At 35.4% G+C, this 25,156-nt stretch overlaps 1 protein-coding gene across 1 annotated transcript in view; it reads right to left on the bottom strand.

Moving 5' to 3' along the window:
- The window catches only part of puf (ubiquitinyl hydrolase 1 puf), a 151,054-nt gene that overhangs the window by 74,711 nt on the left and 51,187 nt on the right, over window positions 1–25,156 (bottom strand). The window contains exons 14-25 of the mRNA XM_081730121.1: window positions 23,957–24,211; window positions 21,809–22,131; window positions 19,100–19,301; window positions 17,054–17,258; window positions 14,159–14,308; window positions 12,908–13,096; window positions 9,935–10,159; window positions 8,794–8,923; window positions 7,790–7,998; window positions 5,979–6,098; window positions 3,900–4,181; window positions 1,910–2,021 (exon numbers count right to left, since the gene is read on the bottom strand). Of these exons, the coding sequence (XP_081586247.1) occupies window positions 1,910–2,021; window positions 3,900–4,181; window positions 5,979–6,098; window positions 7,790–7,998; window positions 8,794–8,923; window positions 9,935–10,159; window positions 12,908–13,096; window positions 14,159–14,308; window positions 17,054–17,258; window positions 19,100–19,301; window positions 21,809–22,131; window positions 23,957–24,211 (2,402 nt within the window). The remainder of the gene's footprint in view (window positions 1–1,909; window positions 2,022–3,899; window positions 4,182–5,978; window positions 6,099–7,789; window positions 7,999–8,793; window positions 8,924–9,934; window positions 10,160–12,907; window positions 13,097–14,158; window positions 14,309–17,053; window positions 17,259–19,099; window positions 19,302–21,808; window positions 22,132–23,956; window positions 24,212–25,156) is intronic.

The raw sequence follows: 25,156 nt of genomic DNA, 5'->3' as shown, positions 1-25,156 counted from the left end.
GGTTAAACAAAAAAACTGTTTTTTTTTTTTTTTTTTCAATAAAAATCATGTTTTTTGCCAACCCTGATCCTAGGATAAATAGGGATGTCTGAGGAAATTGTTATATTACATCCGGGTCATCTGGGGCATTGTGGGAATGTTCTTAGCTCATTGTTAAATAGTTTCCTCACCCTTACTACTCAAGATAGAAGCTTCAAATTTTGTACACACATTTAGTACACCCCTTAGTATTTCCCAGTTGATTTTGAGATCTGTGCGTTAACACAGGGGAATCCAGAGGGGATCAAAATTTATAAACAAAAAAAAAGTTTAAAAAATGCCGATTACTCTCAAAATTTCCCGCTTCATGGACATGATAGGGAAATGTGAATGTTTCGGTTTCAAAAGCTATTCTATTCTGAAGAGAGTGATGTATGTACCATGATTCTAGGATAAATAGGGATGATGCTGTAGCTACTTGACTGAAAGTCTTTAATTTACGTTTAAAAAGAGCCATAATTTAAAAGGGTTAAGAAACAATGTTTGGGATTGATATAGGTTAACGATTGGGGATAATTCAAAATTTAACCCCAGTACTTTCAGTTAAATGGCATAATTAGCATTTGATACTAATTCCTAATGCTTTTTCTTCAGTTCGCGACTTGTATTATACGAGGAGAAAGATTTGATTTAAATCAAAAAAATCAACAAAAATGATTTTTTTTTAAAAAATCATGATTTTTTTCCACCCTGTTTTTAAACACTGCAATTGTACGAATAATGTTAAGATTACGAATTTGGGAATTTTTGTTCTTTCTCAGGGTGTCTACTAAAATTTCAAAACGAAATTTCGTGACCTCTTCTTTCGCAAACCATAAATTTAGTAACATTCTCAAGAGCAAATTTAGGTGCGAATTGGGCCGAATTTTCATGCATGCGATAAAAGCGTACTTTATTTGCGATTTGGTAGCGTCTAAAGCAGACCATAGACATTTTTGGTGATGAATTTTCACGTTTTATAGGACAAAATTTTCCGGTCTATACTTATATTTGTACAGATTTTAAAAAATCGTGACCCAAAAGCTAAATTTCGTGACTTTTTCTTGACTTTCATGACCGTTTTCTGATTTCGTGACTTTTTCATGACTTTCGTGACTCGTAACCGATAGACACCGTTCCTACAATGGGTTTGTTTGGGTTTAACGCCTTTTTCAGCAAGTGCACCACAGTTTAAGGTGGAATCCGAACCACCATAAAATAAAGCGTTCGAATTAGAAGGCTCTTCCGCCAGAAATCGAACCTGGAACCCTGTCAGGATGTCTACTAAAATTCGAAAATGAAATTTCGTGACTTTCGTGACCTTTTCCTTTCTAAACCATAAAATTTAGTAACATTCTCAAGAGCGAATTTGGGTGCAAACTGGGCCGAATTTTCATGCATGCGATAGAAGCGTGGTTTGTTTGCGATTTGGTAGCATCTAAAACCGACCAGAAATATTTTTGATAGTGAATAGAACACGTTTTATAGAACAAAATTTTCCTATCTACACGTATATTAAAAAAAAAAAAAAAATCGTGACCCAAAAGCTAAATTTCGTGACTTTTTCTTGACTTTCATGACCGTTTTCTGATTTCGTGACTTTTTCATGACTTTCGTGACCGATAGACACCCTGCAACTTAACAATGTTAACAGCTGTCAGAGAAAGTTTAACATTTAGTATATATTTGCTTAAACTTAACTACACAACACAAAGGTTTGTGTAGAAGAGGTTGTAATATTAATTTTTGAGTTCACTGAAATACACTTGTATTTATTTTCATGTAAATACGCTTTTGTTTTCTTTTCTCAATGAACAAGTGTACTCAAATATATTTTAAAGAACTAAATCTACAAACAATTAAATGATAATAATAATAATTTCGTATATACCTTTTATAAGATCGTCAGATAGACTATCAACGAGTCTACATAAAAGCCAGAAGTAGTCTCTGCATGCTGGTCCGTATGGCTCCTTTCCATCTTCTACTTGCTGATGAAGCACCTGTTGGCAATAAATAATTCTTATTTGAAGTATATATGTATGTATGTAGATCTGAATAACATGGAATCAAATAACGTACAAATATCACAGGCCCACTACCTTCACGCTCACTAATATCAATGAGGGTCACGCTATCTCAAGTTCACTATCCTCAACGCGACTTGTGCTCACTGACTCTCAATTACGCTCACGATCCTCAATGAAAGTTGACTCACTAATCTCAGTGAGGCTCACGCTATTTCAGGCTCACTATCCCAAGGAAAACCCGCGATCACTAATATCAATGATGTTCACGCTCCTTCAGGCTCACTATTCTCACTGGGATTATGTTCACTAATGTCAATGATGCTGACGCTATTTTAGGCTTACTATCCTCAATGGGGTTGCGTTCACAAATCTCAGTGAGGTTCGCGTTAGCTCAGACTCTCACTCGTTTGGGCTCGCTATCCTCAATAACACTCGTGCTCATTAATACCTTCGATTCTAAGGCCGAGTAGGACTTGGGGGTAATTTATTAATGCAAACAGACAAAACCAGAGTCTAGTTCGGTAATATTCTAGTAATTCTACCTAACAATACCAATAAATCTTGAATTCGCTTTACAATAGAAGATTTAAAGCTTTGTCTTGTATTTTGCATGTTTACCTTTTTATCTCCTACCAGTATACATCTTTTAAACATGCGCTAAACTGACTAGAAGCTGAGACTTGCTTTATAAGCCTAGAAGCGTAAAAGATAACCTCATTGAACTCGCGCTCACTAAAGATTCGGGGTCGCTCAAACTCGGACTTTAGCATGCTGTCTACGTATACTACAATTCATGCTCGGTTTATTAAGCTCGAGGCCGGGTTCCTCACGTTTTAGGACTATCTGGTCCTGGGCGCTCCTCGTATTTCCTAAACAAAGTAGTCCAGTATTGTATAAAACTATTTCCGATTTCTCGATTAAGAAATTCAGAATCACTCCTCTGATTAACAAGTCCTACTGTCAGGTGTTCTGGGACATACAAACCATTCTCCTTGTAATTTAATACACCTGAGACTGAAACCACCTACGCTAATACATTAAAAGAATTGCGTCGTGCCTTTTGTATAAAATGTCCAACAAATATCAGACTGCTTCATGCTAGCCCCTAATACTGTTGAATTACGTTCGTACCAAAATTGCTACTGGACAGAAAGTGCCCAGCTCTCACCTACAATATAGACCGAATTCTTCACATTTTCATCTCTTAGATCTGCTAAAACGATTTATGGGCGCTTAACAATTCAACTGGGGTGAAAAATAAAGCAAAGAGTAAAAAAGTGACTTACTGGAACGGGACTTGAACCCGGGATCTCCGGCATACCGTACCGATGCGTTAACCATTACACCACCCAGTCCGCTTCCCAGAACAGGCACTCATTCTCTCACTCTTGTGGTCCGAGATAAGAGCATCGACCTCGAGAGTGAAAGAGTGAGTGTGTGAGTGGCTGTTCTGGGAAACAGACTGGGTGGAGTAGTGGTTAACGCATCAGCGCGCTATGCCGAAGGTCCCGGGTTCGAGTTCGGGTCCAGTCAATCACTTTTTCACTCTCTGCGTTAGAATTCGCACCTACAGAGGTTTTGATGTGTAAAATAAAAAGTTGGTTGTTTCTTCCTTTTACTAGTATATATATATATATATATGGGGTGAATAAGTTTAATAGGCACTAGCAGGTGTTTATATGGTCAGTAAACTGAGTTTTCTGAACACGATATACTAAAACTGGTGTCGCACTGGAAGAAATGTCTTGAACGTCTCATTTTTTACATTGAAACATGGGTACATGTGGTTTCATTGTGAATATGTTTGGTCTGTCTATCGAAATAATAATAATAATACAACTTCAAACATACCTCAAATTTCTGCGGCCTCATGCTCTCTGCCAACGAAAGATACTCTAAGAGGTGTACTAACATCGGAGCTGTTAAATTTGGTCCAACAGGGCTGTTCGCTGAAGTTCCTAAACACAGTCTGTACAGAGCTGTGCAAACTTCCTTTCGCACAGCAGGTTCTGGATCCTCAAGCACCAGTCTTTGGAGCCACGTAGCGAAATTGGGAGCCGAGAACAGAGCTTCTCGCACATCCTGACTTGAATGAATCCATGAGACGAGCAAGGCCATGGCATAATGAACAACCTGAAAAATATATGAGTGGTTTTATTTAAATCTATTTAGAATAAAGAAACATTACGTCATAAAGGAAAAGGAGGAAACATATTGGATTGTATCACTTGTTATACAATGATATATTGATACTGAAATTTTAATGTTTCATCTGACTACCGAACTATGGACATGCACGTATGAATAATGAGCATGGTAACAAGGAATTGTTCAACTAGATAACAATTACAATATCAATTCTTGAATATGAATATGAAGTTAAAATGAATTCTTGAATATGAAGTTAAAATGAATTCTTGAATATGGAGTTAATTATACGAGGATGGATTGGAAAGTTCGTGGCCTGACTAGGAAGGAAGCAATTATTTTGTTTGTATACATTAGCTGTGTAGCTATATTCATTGGAGTCACGGTGTAAAATTTCATTTATCTATTGTTTCAGGTGAGGATTTTATAAGGTGTCAAGTCGACGGGAATTCGTTACATGGAGAAAATCGAGCATCGATCTGTCATTAAGTACTTGTATAAAAAGGACTTAACACCACACGAAATTCCTATGGACACAGTAGAGACACTAAGAGACTCCGCGCCCTCGTATCCCATGATGAAAAAGTAGGTAGCTGAATTTAAGCGTGGCAGAAACAGCATGGAAGATGATCCCGCAGTGGCAGGCCTTCAATGTCGACCACTACAGAAAATGTCAATAAAATCTGTGAATGACCGAAGAACCAAATCCGAGAGATAGTTGAGATTGTGGGATTTCCTACGAGCGAGCACAAATCATTATCGTAAAAGAATTAGAATTTTCTAATGTGTCCGCGAGATGGGTACCCGAATTGCTTTCAGTTGAGCACAAATGCAATCGACCCACCCTTTCCCGTGATTGTTTGGAACTGTTTGGAAGTGATCTGGAGGAGTTTGGCTTTTTTGTGATTATGGACGAGACATGGGTACGCCATCATACACCGGAATCAAAACAAAATCCAAGAAACGGAACCGACCTGGATGTCCTATCCCAAAGAAAGTCAAACAAGTTTTGTAGCCAAACAAGATTATGGCATCAATTTTTTGGGATGCTAGGGGCATTATTCTGATTGTTTTCTGTCAATTCTGAGTACTACTGCACCCTTCAGCGACGTTAACGTGAGAAAATCAGAATTAAAAGGCCAGGAATGCTGTGAAGAAAGGTGTTTCACCAGAACAATGCACGCGTTCACACGTCCCTTGCATCCATTGCAGAAATTCATTCCTGTGGGTTCCAACGTTACCGCACCCGTCCTATTCGCTTGGTCTGGTCCTCTCGAACTTTCACTTGTTTAGAAACCTGAAAAAGTTTTTAGGGAATCAGCGATTTTCTTCGGATGCAGAGGTGAAAAGTGCTGTACTGTGATATTTTACAAAGCCCGAGGAATCATTTTTTAAAAGTAGTATAGAAGCGTTGCCGGAGAAGTGGCGTGACCTCGGTGAAAAATACAACATAACTTATCCAAATATTCTCTAATTTTGTAGGTCAGGCCACGAATTTTCCAATCCATCCTCGTATACAGCCCTACAAGTATATAGCATACAGCCTATACAACGCTGTTTGGAGGGCGTCCCACATCTGACCTGTTTTCATTCACCAATAAAGTACCAGTTTAACTGTAGCGGTCACAATCAGCATACTTCAAGAGGAAACCCCAATACGTTATTTTTTTCCACTTGAAAGGTATAGGAATTGTGTGCAGCGCTACCACGTGGATTTTTTTTTGGAGGGAGGGGGGGGGGGTGCCTCATAAATACATTATTTCTATTATCAATGAAACTTACCTGTGCTCTACCCCAAAATCCTGTTTTATAGTGATTTGGATCGCGTGGAAGTGAAGCTTCGTATAAAATACTTGTCAGTCGATCCACTGCAGTATTTACATCCATCATGCGCAACATGACCTTAAAAGAAATGAAAAAAATATCGTTAATATGCTTTATCACCTTTACATACACACACACACACTCTAGTTATCTGATATTACTACGCCAAATAAGAAGTTTGTTCCAAAAGTATCCAGTCGAATAGTATGAAACAAGGTACAGTGTGTCTAGGATCATGACACTTTAGTCCTACTAGGGACCTTGAAACCTCATGCATTTCTTCCCAATTCCATTTTGGGATCACTACTAGCACCTTCGTCATGCTCTTTTCAATCGTATTTATGATTTGAAATCTCTCGCCATTCAAATGTGGTTCTTGTTTACTGAAATGCCCGAAGTTGCAAGGTGACAAATCTAAGTTGCAGGGGAGCTAGTTCAAACAGATTACTTGCTGGTTTGTCACAAACTCTACAAGAGATACGATGGACAATTGGGTGCACTTTTCTCTTTCCTTGTATTGTAACTCTCAGTCAGAAAAGAACATCTAAGTGGTATTCCATAATTTTTGGACTTCGAGGGGTAAAACTTGTGATTGGCAACACCATCACAATCAAAATAAGTCAACACGGTCTTATTTTGCTATGACCTCTAAAACGGCTTACCACACTTAAATTTGCGTTTTGACCATTATATTGTCCAGTCTTCAGTCATTCGAAAGTTTCTTGTAAAATCTAAGGCAAATTGGTTACTCTGCGTCCTCGATTATTATGAATATATTCACTTCACAGAGTCTAGTTTACAAGTAAGTCCATGTGGTCTGAATGCTTGGGCACCAACTTTAAGAGTGCTTGAATGTCTGACTATTCAGGAAGTGTATTGGGCATCACAGTAGTCGATGCATGGGCACGGTAACCCCGGTTCGAATGCCAGTTCAGTCGTATACTATTGCAGTCTTTGTATACCATCAGTAAGCAGTTTAATAGGTCTGTGACTGTCCATTCACATGCATGAAGGTTCCCTCTACTTGGTCACCAGGTTACATCGAGGCGGCGCGAACCATTTTTCTTAGCAATGACTAGATACTTTGCAAATTGACATCGTAAACAATACATTGAAATAAATGAGATATATAATGTAACATCCCATGATTACAATACCCCAGAAGATGTGGTTTCGATAATCGAATCCAAGATTCTGCGCACGATTTAGGTCGTAACACAGAAAATCTGAGAGGAAGCAGCAAACCCACAGCCCACTGGTATCAATATGGTTTCTACCAACTGCTTTTGAATCTTGATGATTTTTACCTTACCCTATTATTTTAATAGTAACTTTAAATTGTAATACTAAATCTGAATCCTTATTTCTGTATTATAAATAATACGAGTAATAATAATAAAGAATGGCAGCACGACCAGTGAACATTTAAAAATACTATATTGCTTTTTGTTTATTGAATTATCATGAGAAGCAAATGCACATACATTTAAGAGATAATTTGAACAAAAAAACTTCTATGTGGAAAACAATACATTTACTGTTCAGTAAAAAACGAAATTCGCAGTCCTGCATATATTCAATCACTTACCCTGTGACTTTCTCCAAACATGAAGGACAAAGAAAACAGAAGTAATAATAATAATAATAATAATAATAATAATAATAATAATATAATAAATATATGAATACTTTAAAGACAATTTTTTTTTTGAGACACATTTTAATTGCATTTTGTACGGAATAATTCTGATATTCTGACATTCACTCACCTCATTTAATTTAAAAATAATTAATTTATCGCTGCTGCCTTTCCTAAAACGCCGTGGTCTCTTCCGATGACTATCTTGTAGATCTGATGATCCCTCACTAGCCTTTTCACTCGTCTCCGTCACAATGCCCAACTGATAAAGAAGTTTCAGTAGTGACGCAAGACAATCTTGATGCCACTCGCTTCCTTCTTCTTTCCGCTGAAGAACCCCTACAAAACGACACAACATAATAACAATTTCACCTTTCATACGCCCCTGACAAATACATCAAGTAATTTGAGCTTTTATGTAAAATTATCATAATATATAAACGAAACAATCAGTCAGTCCCTATGCTCAATACAAATTTCATGACAATAAAATAGTATGAGATAAACTTATTCAACAAGATAGTAGCCTGATTCATACATCTATAATCGTTCTGTACAGTTCAATGCTGAAATAATTTCAACAGCCTGCCTGCCTGCTGCTATGTCATGACTAATAAACTTAGAACAGTGAAATTAAGGGAAAAATTTAACAAGAAAATTAGGAAAAAACAAAACTGGATCAAAAGATTGCGATCTTGGCGAATAATTAGTTTCTGAATCAGGGACCACAAAATTTTTGAACGGCCCCTAAATCGAGTTTTCATATTTTCTACGGAATAAGCACATCACACTGAGTTAACTGATACTTTTGAGTTTAGCTACACTATATGCAGTTCTCTAGATATAAGGCCTACAAGAAAATTTTTATTGAAACATATTGGATCTTTCGCTTTAAAAAAAAAAAAAAAAAAAAAAAAAAAAAAAAAAAAAAAAAAAAAAAAAAACAGAATTCCAATTATGCATCATTGTCAAATTATCTTAGAAAATTGCCAAATCAAAGACTTTGTCAAACATGTAATGGAACTAACTGAACCCAGTTACTTTTCTATTTCTTCTTTCTTCCTTGTCTATCGAATTCAAAGCATGTATAGAAATGATCTTTGTATTGTTGAAAGTTAACATTTCACAACTTACCGGACATGAAAATACTAAATAAATGCTGAAGACCTCCGTGCTGAACAAAGGATTGGCTCCAACTAACTGATTTTGTACTTTTGCCATTGTCCCCATCACCAGAGCTTCCATCATCACCGCTCACATTTTCCTGTTATGCAAAACAAATATTTTAAACTGTAAGGACTCAAAAACAAAATGGTTTGAAATAAAAGACCACACAAAAGAAGGATCTAAAACTAAATATTTCAAGAAATCACATAAAAAGGCCAAAACGATAGTAGTAGAGATACACAATATGTTAGCAAACGAACTTTATCATGAAATTCAATTTATTTACGAGGGGCATGCCGTAAGTTTTCATATACTCTTTGCAAAATCAATTAACTTACATAAAACCTTTAATTTCTCAAAATAGTCCCCGCAAGCATCCATACACTTTTGCATTCTTAAAAACTACGAGTCAAATATTTTTAAAACTTTGATTTTGGAATATCAGAAATTTCATTATTATACGCTGCGATAGCCTCTTCACTTTCTTGAAACCGGCGTCCTCGACGCTTTCTCTTGAGTTTTGGGAAGAAAGCAAAGTCACACGAAGCTAAATCTGAAGAATAAGTAGGGTGCTATAGAATGTGGACTACATTTTCCTATAGAAATTCTAAAGTTTTTGTTGTTGTGTGTGGCCGTGCATTTCCGTAATGAAGAAGAAAGTAAGACAGTGGAGACTTTTGGTGGGCAGACCTTTCAGTTTCAAAGACACGCGGAAGGCAATAAGTAAAATACCACTCTGCTGTCACCGTATGTTGATCATCTAACTGTGTAGTTGCTATACGGCCGATCTTATAGAAAAAAAGATGCCACCATAACTTTATCTATGCTCCATGCTCGTTTAACTTTCGAAGGCGGAGTTTCATTTTGAATACTCCATACTGTCGACTGCTGTTTTGTTTCGGGGCCATAGTTGAAAATCCATATTTAGTCAGCTGCGACGATATTATAAAGTCCTTATTTTGCTCCTACGAAAAATCTTTTAAGCACATAGCGGCATCAAGACAGAAACAAGCAAATCCTTCCCAATGCACGTACATTAAACTCAAGATAATTTATTGCTCTTAGAAAATTTTAAAATAATACAAAAAAAAAAAAAAAAAAAACTTACTTGTTTACTTTTCTTTGTACTTGACGGCCGACTCAAGGACTCTACGATGTACAATGAGTACATTAGTTTCTGTGGGCTGGCAGGATCTAAGAGCTCATGAAGAGCTGCATCTGCAGATCCCAACTCCTGAAATCCTTGAAGAAGTTTAGGGTTGGTTGGAAGAAGCATTAGGATGTCCCACACTCGTCGCGATAGTACTTGAGCTTTTGTGTGAGGAATAGAGTGCTGCAACAAATAGAAAAGAGAATGTTTTATAACAGACCATAATCACAAAGTGCAATCAATGATGATATATAATCAATTACAAAATGCAGATCAATGGATAACAAAGCACTTAGCGCCGCAACATGCTTTTCTGCTTAATCTTTTCTGTAAATTTCACGTCGAATATTTGAAGCAACAAACTTTAGGTTATTTTTACTACTCTCTAACAGTAAAATGAATTTCTAAATGGAAAATCAGACTCGTCATTAGTTCAAAGAACTTATTACGTGAACAGTACCTGACTTATATAAGCTCTCTTTCTGTTAAAAAGAGAAAGAAAAAGAAAAATATCTACCCTTAAAATAAGACAATACACATTAGTTACTATACTAGCATATCATTTTCTTAATCGCAGGGGAAGTCCACAGAATGAAACAACAAAAAGTGCTTCATGGCCTGCAACACAGATATTATCTGCACATTTGCGTGGAAGATAGAAAAATAAAAATAAAAACACAAACAGAAATACTATCTGAACATTAATAGAATTCAATATCCAAGACGGGTCATCTTGAAAATGGAAAGTCCATTGAGGAACAGGGAGGATATACACAGCATAAGAGAATTTCAAATTAGTCTCTAAAATCTACAGATATGTACGGAAAATTGAGACTCAGCTCCACATGACGATGGAGTTTCAATGCCAACTTTGCCATTGTGATTTTAGACTTTCACTGTGATATTATTTACTATATTGGATGTTAAATGCTCCGAAGTGTTTTTTTTTTTTCCTACTATCTCGTAAGAACATAAAAATCTTTTATGTATATGTACATCTTAATTGAAAACAGAATTTCTTTCTAAACAGACTGCAGAGAAAACAATAAATGCAAATTTCATTGTACTTGTGCTATATCCTGAAAATATTGTGCATGAAACCAATGAAACATATGATACCTAAAAACAAAACAAACCATCATACAAATCTTGCTAGAGATATTTTTATTTCTTTGCCTGCTATAATATCGACTTCGTTATTTCGTATTTTTGCTAATTCAATATCTGTTTAACCTGTTTCCGGCACCAATTACAATGCTTATTCTGTAATTTTTACTTCCTATATTTTCAACATATATATATATATATATATGGGTAGAAGAGCCGTCCACATACACACACCACGTCACTTGCATGGGAAATACGCGCACGATGTAATGGAGTATTAGTTGGAAATACGTGTAAAATTACCTTTGGATATACCAAGAAACTGAAAGAATAACATAGAACAAGATTTTACAGAAATAGGTGACATTCCGACTGGGTAGATTAGAACAAGACAAGATCTAATTGCAAGTTTTGTTTCTACAGTAAAGAACTCACACGGAAGAACTCAAATTCCTTTCTAGTTCTAGCGCATGATACGACAGAGAAAACAGTTTGCCACAAATTGTTCCACCAAACCCCGCAAGATTATTCGCATTTACTACGTTTATAGAAATTAATGTTTTACAAGTGAATAGGAGGCATATTATCTTAAATTATGTAGAAAATATATATAACATACAAAGAGGTAATGCATTTTCTACAAAATATTGATACTCAGCATGTACTATTGTAAAGATATCAGTGTTTATTGGCTATTGATTAGAACTGATCTCCCTATCGATTGATTGAAAAAAGAGAAACTTTACTCATCCCACGGAAATTGACATTATTGTTGTGAGTTTTATTTTTCATTCAGATACATAAAACTGTTTTGTCAGAATTGAGAATAACGAACACGGAAGATTTGGTCTTAGTAATAGATTTATTCAGGTTATGCTTTCTTCTACTGTCTAATGTTTTTCTTGCAAAATTGAAATTGTGTATTGTTTATGTTATGTAAGTAATTGTGTTAATGTACATTTTATGTAATAAAGCTGAGAGTGTTCCTTTTCCCAATTGTCTATCCTTCCTTACGTCAAACGCCTGTCGACACGAGACTCATCTAATCAGCAGAGCATCAAAGAAACTAGGTCTTTAAAACCCTCAACAACCCGGAAGCAGGGAGTTAGATGGAGATAGTTGGAGTTAGCTGTTGGAGTCAGCCAAAGTAAGATAGCCGGAGAGATTTGTTGCGGAGAGTTATTCCGTCGGTCGATTTTAAAACTTAAGTTTCAGTCTTACGGAGATTCTAGCCCTGTGGCTAGAGAGTTAATCGAATATCAATCAGATAAGACAAATAGTCGTTCTTACTTACAGTCTGTCAACATTGCTTCAGTTAACGAGCAATACCGCGAATCTGAAATTCAGCCATCCTTAGGCTAATTTATTCAGACGCATTGGCTTCTACACGCTAAGGTAAAACAAGATCATCTAAACCAGTCTAAACAATGCAAAACATCGCAGAAACGTGGAAAATCAACAAATATTGTAAAACCTTGTGTTTATTTCCTTTCCTACCCTTCACCCAAAAATCACTCTCAACTCATCTTTTCTAAAACAAACTCTCAATTTCATTTCTCATTGTTTTTAAACAGGCGTCGCTTAATCCTAATGTACCAATGTCAAATCTAAGAAACATTCCAATCAATTCTTTGGGACACAGCAATATGGAAACTTCATTTCGATATTAGCACCCGTAAAACTATATTACAAATAAATTATTATTACTGACTCAATTTTAAATATTGTAAAACAATCAAGTCCCAAAAAAAGTAATTTAAACTTTTTCTTTTAAATCCAATTATATAAGATGTACCTAGGTACAATCTATATAAAATAACGTACCCCTCCTCGATCGGTAGTCTTCATGGAGCTTAGTGTTTGCATTAGCTGAAACAGCTGCTCGAAGTATTGAGGCTGCAGCAACAAAATGGTTGGCAGATACTCCCGAGGCGGCGGAGGTAACACTGATGGAGACTCACTGGAATCACGTTTCTTTTGAGAACGTGAAGCTCCCATCGAAATGAAAACCAACTGAAAAAGAATAAGCAACACTATCTTACCATTCAAAATCTCATTCCGGAAATAATATACTAGGAATCAACATCACAAGATTATTATGTTCAATTTCTTCAATATTCTAGAGTAATTTCAAACAATAATATGTTGGACAATAAATATATTTTTATTCCTGTTGCTACAAATATATGTTTTACGTTTCAAAATTTCACTTTGCAAAAAACTTGAAAGCACTTGAATGCACTTGAAAGCATTGTCAAAACGATAAAGAAAAATTTAAAGGTTATCAGGGATACAATGGAAAATAAATACGCCTTAATTCTACTGTAACACGAGTCCAGGTATCTTCTCGATTACTAATTTGAACAGTAAGCATATCCTGCAATAAGGATGGAGACTTCTACGAAGCGATACTGAAGGTATCCATAATGGTGTATCAATTTTTGACAAGTATAACCATGTTCGTAGACAGGTTGAACTTAATTTAGTAACAAGGAGAAATACATCTGGAGCTATTTAAGATAGAAGATATTTACTTTCCACCCTATCCCTGTTACCTTCTAACTCTTCGTTCATTATTAATATTATTATTATTATTATTATTATTATTATTATTATTATCTTCACAGTGTTCCCAATACAACTTGAAAAAATTCATGTAAAAACATGAAACTCATATACAGGGTGAGCACCACGAATGTCAAAGGTAAATTTTTACTTTTACCTGTTCTTTGAAACAGTTATGATTATACCGCTTTGGTGTTGAATCAGTTATGATTATATTGCCAAATCAATATGTCTGAACTTACCATTAGAACAATTCGTAACAAGCCTAACTTCTTTCTAACTGATTTTAAAACCAATTTGAGTACGAAGAAAATATTATTATAATACTACTGCTATTAATTCTACCAGAAGTAAAGACATTTACATAATTTCTCCGACGAATTTTAAATTTACAGTAATGGTTGGCACTCCATTTCATGTAACCATTACTGTAAATTCATGCGACCATTTGACGCATATAATTATTAAAAGATACAAGTGAAGAAGTAATTTTAAAATATATTAATTTACCTGTAAATCTTTAAATCCCATTTCATGCAATGTTTTCTCGTCTAGCTCTGTAGTAAGTTCCTGACCCTGTGTTATCATTCTAATTGGTCCCTCGGTCAGTAATGAGCCAAGCACAGGAGTACTACTGCCCTTCTCAGCATTGCATTTCATCTATAATGATTCAAAAAGAAAGCTTAAATAAATAATTTACATAATAATACTATAAACATGTTAATCGTACAAATTATCTACTCGTAAATACTCATGTTACCAATAGCTTTGTCTGCAATTCATCTGTCAAATTTATATTGTTGAAAGTATTGTAACAGAAGTGTAGACAATATTTTTAATTTGTTAGAAGTTTCCTGCTCATTTATCTGCTGTTTACCAAAACAATTTCAATATATACGAGTAAGTGTAAATGCCAGAATATCCACTACCACTTGGCGTAACAGCCCGATTTATGGGGCTGAGCCGCTCCACACCATCTGTCGGTAACTGGTGGAATTAAGTCCAGCCTAGCTAAGCGGTTAGCATACTCGCCTTTGGTGTGGGAGACCCAGGTTCGATTCCCGGCGGGAGCTCATGTGGTTCGGATTCCACGTTAATCAGTAGGTCCATGTCTCATATAGCCTCGCTGCTGAACGGGACGTAAATCTCAAAAATCAATCAATCAATCAATAAGTCCAGCCCAGCGACGAACACGGGGTCAGCGCGTCGCATCGCCCTATCACTAACCGGCGTATCGGGAGTCTTTTATTCACGTCTTAGTGGCTCCCCAGTTTGCTTCACGACGCTGGGTGGACGCCGAAAATTTCGGAAGCACCGACCGGGAATCGAATCCGGGACCACGCGGACATGAATCCAACGTTCTAACCACTAGACTACGATGTCCCCAAATGCCAGAATATATACTTTGAAAAAATTACATTGTTGAAGTTTAAATGCCTGAGATTAAAATAATCGAATTTGTTATTCATTACATTATTGTTTAAATATTGTAGATCGAATCACTCTTTTAAAGCTTTACATCAAACTGCACCACATAATTTCACGTTTTTTCAAATTTGCGTATTATTACTGACCGTAATTACTGTAACTGAGATTTAAAAAGTAAGTATAAAGATTAAAATAGGAAATCAGATGGCATGAATTAAAAGATGATGATTACTCTGTGTCTGGATTGTGTATAAGCGGGACTGATAGATCACTGATAGGTACTGAAAGCTGTCAGTCGGAGTCGTGTTCTTTTCTGATTTCTTATTCATTACTTATATATAAATGAATGAAGCCACATTTTGTGTATCTAAAACTGTTGTTCAGTATTTCGTTTTGGTCTTTTCTTTTAATAAAGACAGATTCAAATATTTATCTTCTCACACTGTTCTTTGATTTGTGTGTGTAATCTATTCAAAAAGTACCCTATCTTTTGGAAACAAATGAAGCGCTAGAAGATATATGGCACATTTATGCGCATTCGTAAACATTTTCTATTCACAGATCGTATCAGAAGCTGGCAATCTGCTTGTGAATGAGTGTGGTTAACAACCAATGTATTTTCATTTGCCGCACAATGACTGTGAACGACCCGAACAGTGGTATTCAATCAAAGTTTACAAAAATCTGGTAAGTATGTGGAAACCATTTGGAAGATTCAACAGGTTTTCACGGATACTTCCATCTGTAAGACCATACTCCACTAGAAGTGAGCACCGAAGACGAAATCCTGATGGCGCATCACAACACCAAAACCTTATTATCAAAGAAAGTTTTTCATTCCCTTTGTAATTTAGTTTGAGACTAATGACTCGATTTGTAGGCACTGAACCTACCCATTTATTTAGATTTTCTTTGGCAAACACCCTCCGGTGTGTCAAGATTCCTTACTCTCTCAACATGACGACTCCCGATCTTTTGCTATTTTTCAAGCTGATATCCAAGTGAAAGGACCCCAACTGAGTCACAAAAAGATAACCCAATTGTATTCCATTCCGAAAAAGGGTCTTTTAAAAATTATTTATCAAGGGTCGAGGTTGATAAGTGTAGTGTATGCAGTTCTGTAAAAACTACTTTGAACGAAATTACTGTTTCATATCTCTAAATGAATAATTGAATAATTGTACTTTCTACTGAAAAAAGATTACGTAAAATTTTGGTTATGTGTAATATTACGGTCTTCTGTTCCTAATGTTTAGAAAGACCATGGTCGAAATAAAGAGTTGAAGAATGAACAGATAAATGATACACATATTATGAGGATTTTCGAAATCAGCTTCTTTTTAAATTTTGTATCCTAAATTTGCTCCAAACTTTTACAATGTTACTGTTTACAAAACAGGTAACCTAAAACTACCAATGATGTTGACATTTTAATTATTAATTTGTGTATCAGGAAGTCTAAGGCAGTGTTTCTCAAAGTATGGGTCGCGGGCCGTTTCTTTGGTAGGTCGCGAAAAGTTTTTCCTTTTAATTGTGAAAATTTTATCATGCAAAAACATATGTTGTAAAGTAAGTACCATTCAGGAAGTGAAATTTGTTAATGAGGTGAAGAGTAAGTGGTTATTCAGAGCCCTGCCCTGTTGTACAGTCAGTAGAGATGCTGGGTTAGGGTGGAAAGAGAATGGGTGAGTCAAAATCTGTTACGGGGGTGGGGCATTGCGTTGAGAATAGTGTGAGCTCTGTGTTACCTTTATATGGAAAAATTAGAATTATGATTTACAAAATTGAAATACCACCATTACGTAAAATGAAAATGTGTATTTGAATAAAAGTAGATGGGCCACAAAGTACTTTTTAATATTTAATGTGGGTCGCGGTAACAACAAGTTTGAGAACCACTGGTTTAAGGTATTAAGACAGCTAACTTGCGATCGAATTACTTATTAACAACGGTAAGAGTTTCTTGAAAAGAATTACCTGTAGTGTCTCCCACCAATGAACAACTTCGGCCCGTAGATCAGCTACATAGTCACTACTCATTAGCTCTAAGGTCATTTTCTCAGCCATACCAGCTGGCTGAATAACAACACGAACAGGAACACAACCTCTTTCTCCTACGAGCTGCACGTGGCTTCCAATGCCTTTTCCTTCTAATGCCCACCTACGTAAATGATAAGCGTATCTGCAAGGAGACACAAAAATAATGCAATTAGTCTGCTAATACGCGAATGAAATAAATAAACAAACAATAAACGTATGTATGCATAAATTATCCTGTCTGGTAAGATTATCAACAAAATCTATTCTTAATTAAATGAACTCACTTTTTGGTGTTCTATCCCTGTTTTATTTTAACTTAAGTTTCAAATCCACTAACTGCATTTATTAGCAGAATTTTACTAATTTGAAGAATTGTTGGTACAATTATTATAATTTAATTGTTATCTCCGTGAAAATTGTCAAATATATACAATATATTCTTACTTTACACTTCACTTTGGTATCCGAGTAACAACGATATTTGTTTTTCAAATCAAATCAATTTACCACGAGGTAACAATAAAAACTTATTTTCTGAGCTAAGCCTTAATAAAGCTGATTTGACCTTTGCTTCTTTTATTCGGATTCGCACATTCGAGAAAAATATTTATACGGCAATTACGCTCAGGAAGTTATGAAAAATAAATAAATGAATAAATAAATAAATAAAATTACTAATTTGCGCACTACCAAAATTTAATTGTGAATAAATGGATTAATATCTCAACAGAGGTAACATCGCATGACGTGAACTCACTACTGGTCTTTACTTAACTGAAGTTCCTTTCAAATTCAAATCAAGCAAAGTTTCCCATCTTATCAATGCTTCGTTTTATGTTTTTCGTTTTCTTCCTTCCTTTTGCTATTTACTGAATTCCTGTCAACCAAGGAAAATAGTATGTTTCTTCAATTATTTATATTTTAAATGCATACGAACCAGTAAGCACGAACGCTCACTACTGACGCATGAGATAAAAGGTTCAACCACAGTTCGCCCCAAGTAAGCTTTGTGGTAAACAAACACCGTGTGCATGAGTTTTCCATTTCTTTGCACCATCATCACTCCACCATTATTATCCATTTCATCACCGTCTCCCTTAGCCTAGGTGTATAATCGTGAGACATACACCTAGGGCACGGTGTATGTCTCACGGTGGCACGGTATGAAGAGGGGCACGGTGACTCAGTGGTGCGTGGAGTCTCTGGTTCGATCCCCGTCCAAATAAGTTTGTGGTGTCATGTCCGTGGGCTTTCTTGGAGTACTCCCGTCTCATCCCACTTCCCCATTCCACTAATTCTTGCATCATCATTCACTTGTTTTAATCATTGTCTCCCTTAGCCTAAAGGACATAACGTTGGACGTTAAACTATAGATTTCATTTCATTTCATAGTTTATATTTAAAAAAAATAAATAAGTAAATGAATCTGTGGCTTGGGTCTTGAAGGGCCAATATCACTTTTTGACAAAAATGAGATACTCTTCAATTTTAACGTCTACAAATAGATGTTTTCTTGTGCAAGAAGAGCAAATGTCAACACGAAACAGTTTGGAATATATACCATTCATATTAATATTTGCTTTTCTTGCACAAGAAAATATCCACTTATAGGCGTTAAAATTTGACGAACATCTCATTTCTGCCAAAAAAGTGACATTGGCCCTTTTAGATCCAAGCCACAGAGATAATAATAACAAAAGTAATACGCGCATAGAAGAACGACGAAATTAGAAGAACGACGAAATAACATAAAACTAGCCTAGTTCCCGCCAAGACCAGATTTTATTGTTATTCCATCATTTCCTTTTCCTCTTCTATTTACACTTCTACAAAACTTCACCCGCCTTTTTGATTTTGTATCTCTAATTATCAAACAGATAATCATATTATACTACCTATTCTTTGCTTATTTATTCATAACAACGATTTTAGACAATGACAATGTTATTGATTTTTTAAAAAACATTTAAGAAAGCTCCTTACCTCCTACGAAATGTTTCCAGATGAGTTTTGAGTAAAAGAAGAGCTCTTTGTATACAAAGCAAGCTGGATTCCTCTGTAGTTACAAGATCATTGGTTGCAGCTGCAAGATGTCTCATGCATTGAGCTACGAACTCTTCCTCCAATTCCAGTTGACGCCCAACATAATACGTATTCAGATATTGAATGGCTGCCATACTTACATCTGCAAGAAAATTATTACATCAACATAGTATTTTTACAAATTTTATAATTATTTCGACAAAAGGCCACTGAAAGGGGGACTCTTAAATTAATAGTTTTCTAAATTACTTTTTAAATAATGGAAAAACAAAAGCCAATATTAAGTAGCGTAGCACTTAGAACTATTATGAAACAAAATTGGGATTCTTTTGAAAATAAGCGTAATTTGACCATCAGTCAATTATGACTCACACGAGTAATTTATCACATTACGCTGTAAAAAAAATAATAGGTGACCGGACCTGAGAGCTCAGACCGCTTCAGCCAACCCAATATTGTCATTGAGGTAATTGATCCCCTCCTCCTTCCAATATTTTAATATTGTTGTTGTGTTGTTCATTTTGAGAACATAGAATTTACATTTCTTAATTATCTATTGTAGGTTCTTTTCGTAATATTTGTATCTCCAAACAACTATCTTTCCTCCATAACGTTTACTGACAGAAGGGGATATATTTTTTTTTCCTTGTTTGCTTCCTGCTTCAATTCTTTAATAGTGATTTGTGATCATTGTTGTTAATTTATATTAACGATTTCCCTGCTTCTAGCTACGAAAGACTACTATATTCAAGATTTCTTATGGTTCCAACATTTTAGCTCTTAACAATATTGATAGATGAATGGCATTCCGATGATTTGTTGCTATCTCGATTTTCAGAAAGAGGAGTGAAGTGTTTTATTATCAGTTATCTCTGGGAGAAGAGTTAATTGCGTAAATTTGAAACATGAATAATTTTGCAGTAAGAATTAAAAAAGTACTAAATGGATCTTCTTCGTCACTGTTGCAACTACATTGTGAAGAGGTCCTAGTGGTTTATGGTTAGCGCGAAGAAACAGAGAACGGAAATACGTAAGTGGAAAGAACGAGTGGAAAAACAATTAAGCAGAGTGGAGGAATAACTTCTTATTTTCCCCAGAGAGGGAGGCTCAGATTAAGCATTGTCCAAGACCGCAAGACGCCAAAATAAGACGCTAATTAAGATCAGTTAGTTTTCAACCAACCAACCCTATGCATGACAATTATGTTATTTTCATTTACAGAACATGTGCCTTCTAAGGTTGGTTACGAAACAACAGTTCGCGTTATCTCGTCTCGAAATTGTGAAAGAGTTGTCTCGTCTCGTGGGTAACCCCAGAGCTTCTCCCTCCTGTTTCCTTCGCGTCGGCATTTATGTGCGATAATGCTATACCTCAGACAACAGCCAATAATCCATCAATATATACATAACATTGATACACATTATAAACTTATTTGAGGGCAAATAAATTTAATTCATGCCAATATAAGTTCTCATTTAGTATTTGCGAACGCAGCAAGTTGTAATACAGCATGATAATGTAATACAGCAATTTCAGGACTGGCAAAACATTTAGTGATCCAACATCACTGAAAAATACATAATGAGAAAACAAACTGAAAAACTGTTTCTGAAGTATATCAAATTCTCAACATGAACAGCGACAAAATAAATAAAAGTTGCCATAATATCATAATCAGATATATTCAGAAGCTTAAAGCAACGCAGAAATTCTAGAACTAATATTTAGAAGAAAATAAATCATTCTTATTTCATGACAAAAACTTATCACTATTTACGGATAAAATTAAGGACAAAAATTGATCAGAGAAAGAAGGACATATACTGCAACACTGCCTCAATAAAGGAATCATGTGCTTCACTTTCGAAAATTATCCATTTTGAATTACTTATCCTTAAAAACCCCCTTAGTAAAAAACATTTCCCCCCAACCCTCCTCTACACCTGAATAAAGAGAAAACACTCGTAAGTGTTGACAGCTTTCTGCAAACTGAAACAAAGAGCACAACGGTAGACAAAAAACTAAGAAATGTAACAGATTTCATTTTACAGAAACTGTATGATATAAATGAAATAAAACTTATGTTACTTTGTGTCTGCATCATTTTTGACTTGTCCTATATATTTCAACCACTTCCTTAACTCTAGCGTCCTCAGGGTAAAATCTTCTACTTACCAGTAAGGGTGAGCCTAATAAATCTTCATAAATTTCAACTTATTTTCCTTGTGTAACCGATTTATATCTTAATTTATGGAAAAACACTGAATATAAATTATGGACACCTCCTCTAAACCGTAATCACGAATATATTTATATAAGATAACAGAACTTTATTTTATTTAAAAAAAAAAAAAAAAAAAAAACCTAAGAAATTTAAATGTGTAACATCTTCAGTAAAAGACCATTTCACACTGAATACCATCATGGGAAAGGAAAATTTGAAGAGAAGTAACCCAGGGTATATACATTAAAAATACCAGTCCAGGATTTGCATAGTGCGACTTAAACAAATGAAAATGAGAAAATCTCCAGTCAGGATGGGTGACAGAAGCAATCACATTCGCCTAAGCTCCTTTGGCAATTGACAAAAAATTCCAAATAAATCCAATTCATCATTAGATCTAACTTTCATCATACCGACTTCCTTACCTGTATTATTAGCTCTGAGAGCAATCCTCCACAGATGACTCATTCCAACAACATCAGCGTCCTTCAAAGGACTATCCAAATGCGTGTTGGCTAATTGAGCAAGATTGCATAGTTGTTGAAAAAGACTCAACGCTGTCATGCTTATCGTTTCTGGTTCCAGCGTCGGAAGTTTTTTCATGTAAAGATGTTTCAAGGTATCCAACCCTAAAGCATGTTGTTCTTTGCTTTTGGCCTGGGACAGAAACCAACTGAAAAGCTCATCTGAACACTGAGAATCCAATGCCATACAATCCCACAAAGTGTCCACTTGTTCTAGGCTCAATCTGAAAGAAAATTAAGTTAATATAATATACTATTAGAAAAAATCAATTAACGGTTCCTCTCCTTTTCATATAATACCGAATACAACTGTTGTAAGTGTTCATTAATCTAGACATCCATGTACGAACGTATAAACACTCATCTCAATAGCAAAGAGGTCTAGCTATTCAAATGTAGTTGTCTGCGATTTAGCAAATTAGTTAGATGATACACCATTCGTTTTCGGGCTCAGTCACATTTTTTCACTTTTTAAATTTTCATCGCTTAAATGGGTTGGTTTTGGGTTTAACGTCCCTTTTAGCAGCGAGGCTATGTAAGTCGGGACCTAGATTATCGTGGAATCCGAACGAGAGCTCCCGCCGGGAATCGAACCCAGGTCTCCCACGTCAAAGGCGCGTAGCTAACAGCTTGGCCACGAAGGAGCTCTTTCATTGCTTGAAGTTTTCTTCGCAAAGAATGTGGAACCAATATTTGTTTTGATGCCAGATATTTACGTATGTTTACAATGATTAGTCAACCTTACCACTCCCTGTATAATTTTCCTAGACGGTTTCAGAAAACTCGTCTGCTATTATTAATACGTAACTGCAAATATATTTAAAAAATAACAACAATCTAATTTGTTGTCAAATGAGTTTTTGGCGTATATCAAATGGTGTAGACACAGGGCTGACCCGGCTCAAGCCCTCCGCCTTAATACCGTTCTTCCGTTTCTTCGCACGTTCTTCATTTTACCAGTTCTTCCTATTAATGTTCATTTTCTTTTATTTACTACCATTTACTCTAGCATACAATATGTCGTAACTGCGAGACCAAAAAAAAAAAAAAAATTATTTCATGTTGTTTACATATTTTATCAGAACTGAAAGAAAATATCTATACAAAAAACATGATAGATTTTTCTATATAATCGTCTTTTTCATTAAACATGAGCTTTATTAGGCATAAATCAATATCATGTTTTATCGATCGCAAGGAACGATTAAACTGAATTATTTGTTTCATGTCAGCAAAATCACTTATCTAATAAGTGAGAATTGCCCGATTTTCGAGCTTATTCATCCGCTCCTTGATCTTAAATAAGTTATTAAAAACAAAAACTACTCTCTTACGTGAAAAGCACATTTAATTAACTTAAAAACTTATTAATACTGATTGTCACAATAGTTATGCCTCATAAGGCATAGTGTATACATAATATGTGCGTGTGTATGTGTTATCGCTTCGACACGGAAATTATCAACCTCTCCCTTTATATTTTCTGGCTACGTCACTGGCGTATATAATTTATAAAATGAAACTATTTATGAACTATAACATATTAACAATGAACATAGTCTTCAGTCGTCACTAATTGATTTAGTTTCTGATCGAAGTAAAATTTACGTCAATAAATGTGATGTATATTAGAAAGTTGTGTACTACTTCCATGAATTTCAAAGAAGAGTATTTTCACTTTTAATTTTTTGCAGGGAACTTACTTTTTCAAGAGTTTCTGAAGAACGAGAATCCTGATTATTAAGCTTGGCATCATCCTTCTTCGATTCTTTGCAAACAAAATTACAAGTTAACATATTATTTTTAGATGTGATATGATTTCCAAGCAAAGGTTTCCAACCTCTAAATGATGGTAGGTAAGTCCTGCTTAAACCGTCCAGGAAAATTACAAAGGGTTGCACTGTGAACCAAATATCGATCCGAATATTAACCTAAACATTATCAATACACTCTCTACCCTTAAAGGAGAAATAGCTTTTCTCAAGATAATACTGTGCTATGGGAAAGATTAAAAAACTAAATTTACACATAAATAAAATACTGTCTTACCTAAAACCGTCTGGTGATTCAGCTGTAGAGAAAACCGCAGACAGAAATTGAAGTCGAACTTGAATCTCCGTTTGATGCGTATATAAGGGTACTTTGGGTCCTTCCTTTCTATATACCTTCAAGTTATTAAAAAAACGATCCATCATTTTAAGATCTCTTTCAGCCCATGTTGTTATCTGATGAGTACCCATACCACGAAACTGTTGGAATGAGGCAAACAGCTTTGGGAGCAAACGGAGTGACACCACAACAGACCTAAAATCATAAAATGCAACAATTTAACACCCTTATGTTAATTTAATTTAAAATCGCGGATACGACATTACATCTAGTTTAAAATAAATTTTGTGGATAACCTGAAAACCCAAAGTAAGCTAATGTAAACTGTGATGTATCTAGATGTATAAACATTTAATTTCCATACACTCCATTCCCTATCAAACACCGTTTCTTACCTAAGTCTTCGCAATCTGACAGCTGTCAGCGAAAATTCTACGTTTATTTTTATTTTTAGTTATTTGTTTTTTTAATAATAATCTGTAAGAATTTGGAGGAGCAAAAGTGATACTCCTGAGTTTATTTTAAGGCCAATTAACAGGTTTTGCTAAGTCTTTCAAAAGATTGATTGGGTGCTGTTCTATAAAGTCCTTGCTATAAAACAAACGCTTATAACATACATATATATATATATATATATAACGATATCGCAGTGAAATACATTTTAATTGTGCAATGATCTGTAAATTTTTGGTTGGCACAGCAAGTTTCTGGCTACCGGAGCCAGACGGAGCCCCTTCACATTTTGCACAAGTCGTCAAGAGACTACCTTGACCGTGAACTGCCCGACAGGTGGATTAGCGCAGAGACCCCACTCCTTGGCACCCCGATTTGACACCCTGAGATTTTTCGTTATGGGAATACGTTAAAAGACATGTGTATGCGGAAAAACCAAAGGACTTGCAGGACCTTAAAGCTAAGATTACTGAAGTGATCTATGACATTTTTGATAATGCCAGACAGAAAAGCATTCACATATTTCGGCGGAGGTTGCAGGAATGTATGGATGTCAACGGAGCTCAGCTGGAGATATGGCGATGATGGCGGCGGTGTGTCTATGAATGATGATACAAAATGTATGTCTCAATACAGATCTTAACCCTTATTTCGCTGCAATATCATTATTTTTCTTTTAAAAAAAGT

The sequence above is a fragment of the Thermobia domestica genome, chromosome 11 (assembly GCF_964235325.1).
Source record: "Thermobia domestica chromosome 11, izTheDome1.hap1.1, whole genome shotgun sequence".
Lineage (NCBI taxonomy): Eukaryota > Metazoa > Arthropoda > Insecta > Zygentoma > Lepismatidae > Thermobia > Thermobia domestica.
Note: the sequence above shows the minus strand (reverse complement) of the source record. Positions and strands in the feature narration are given on the sequence as shown.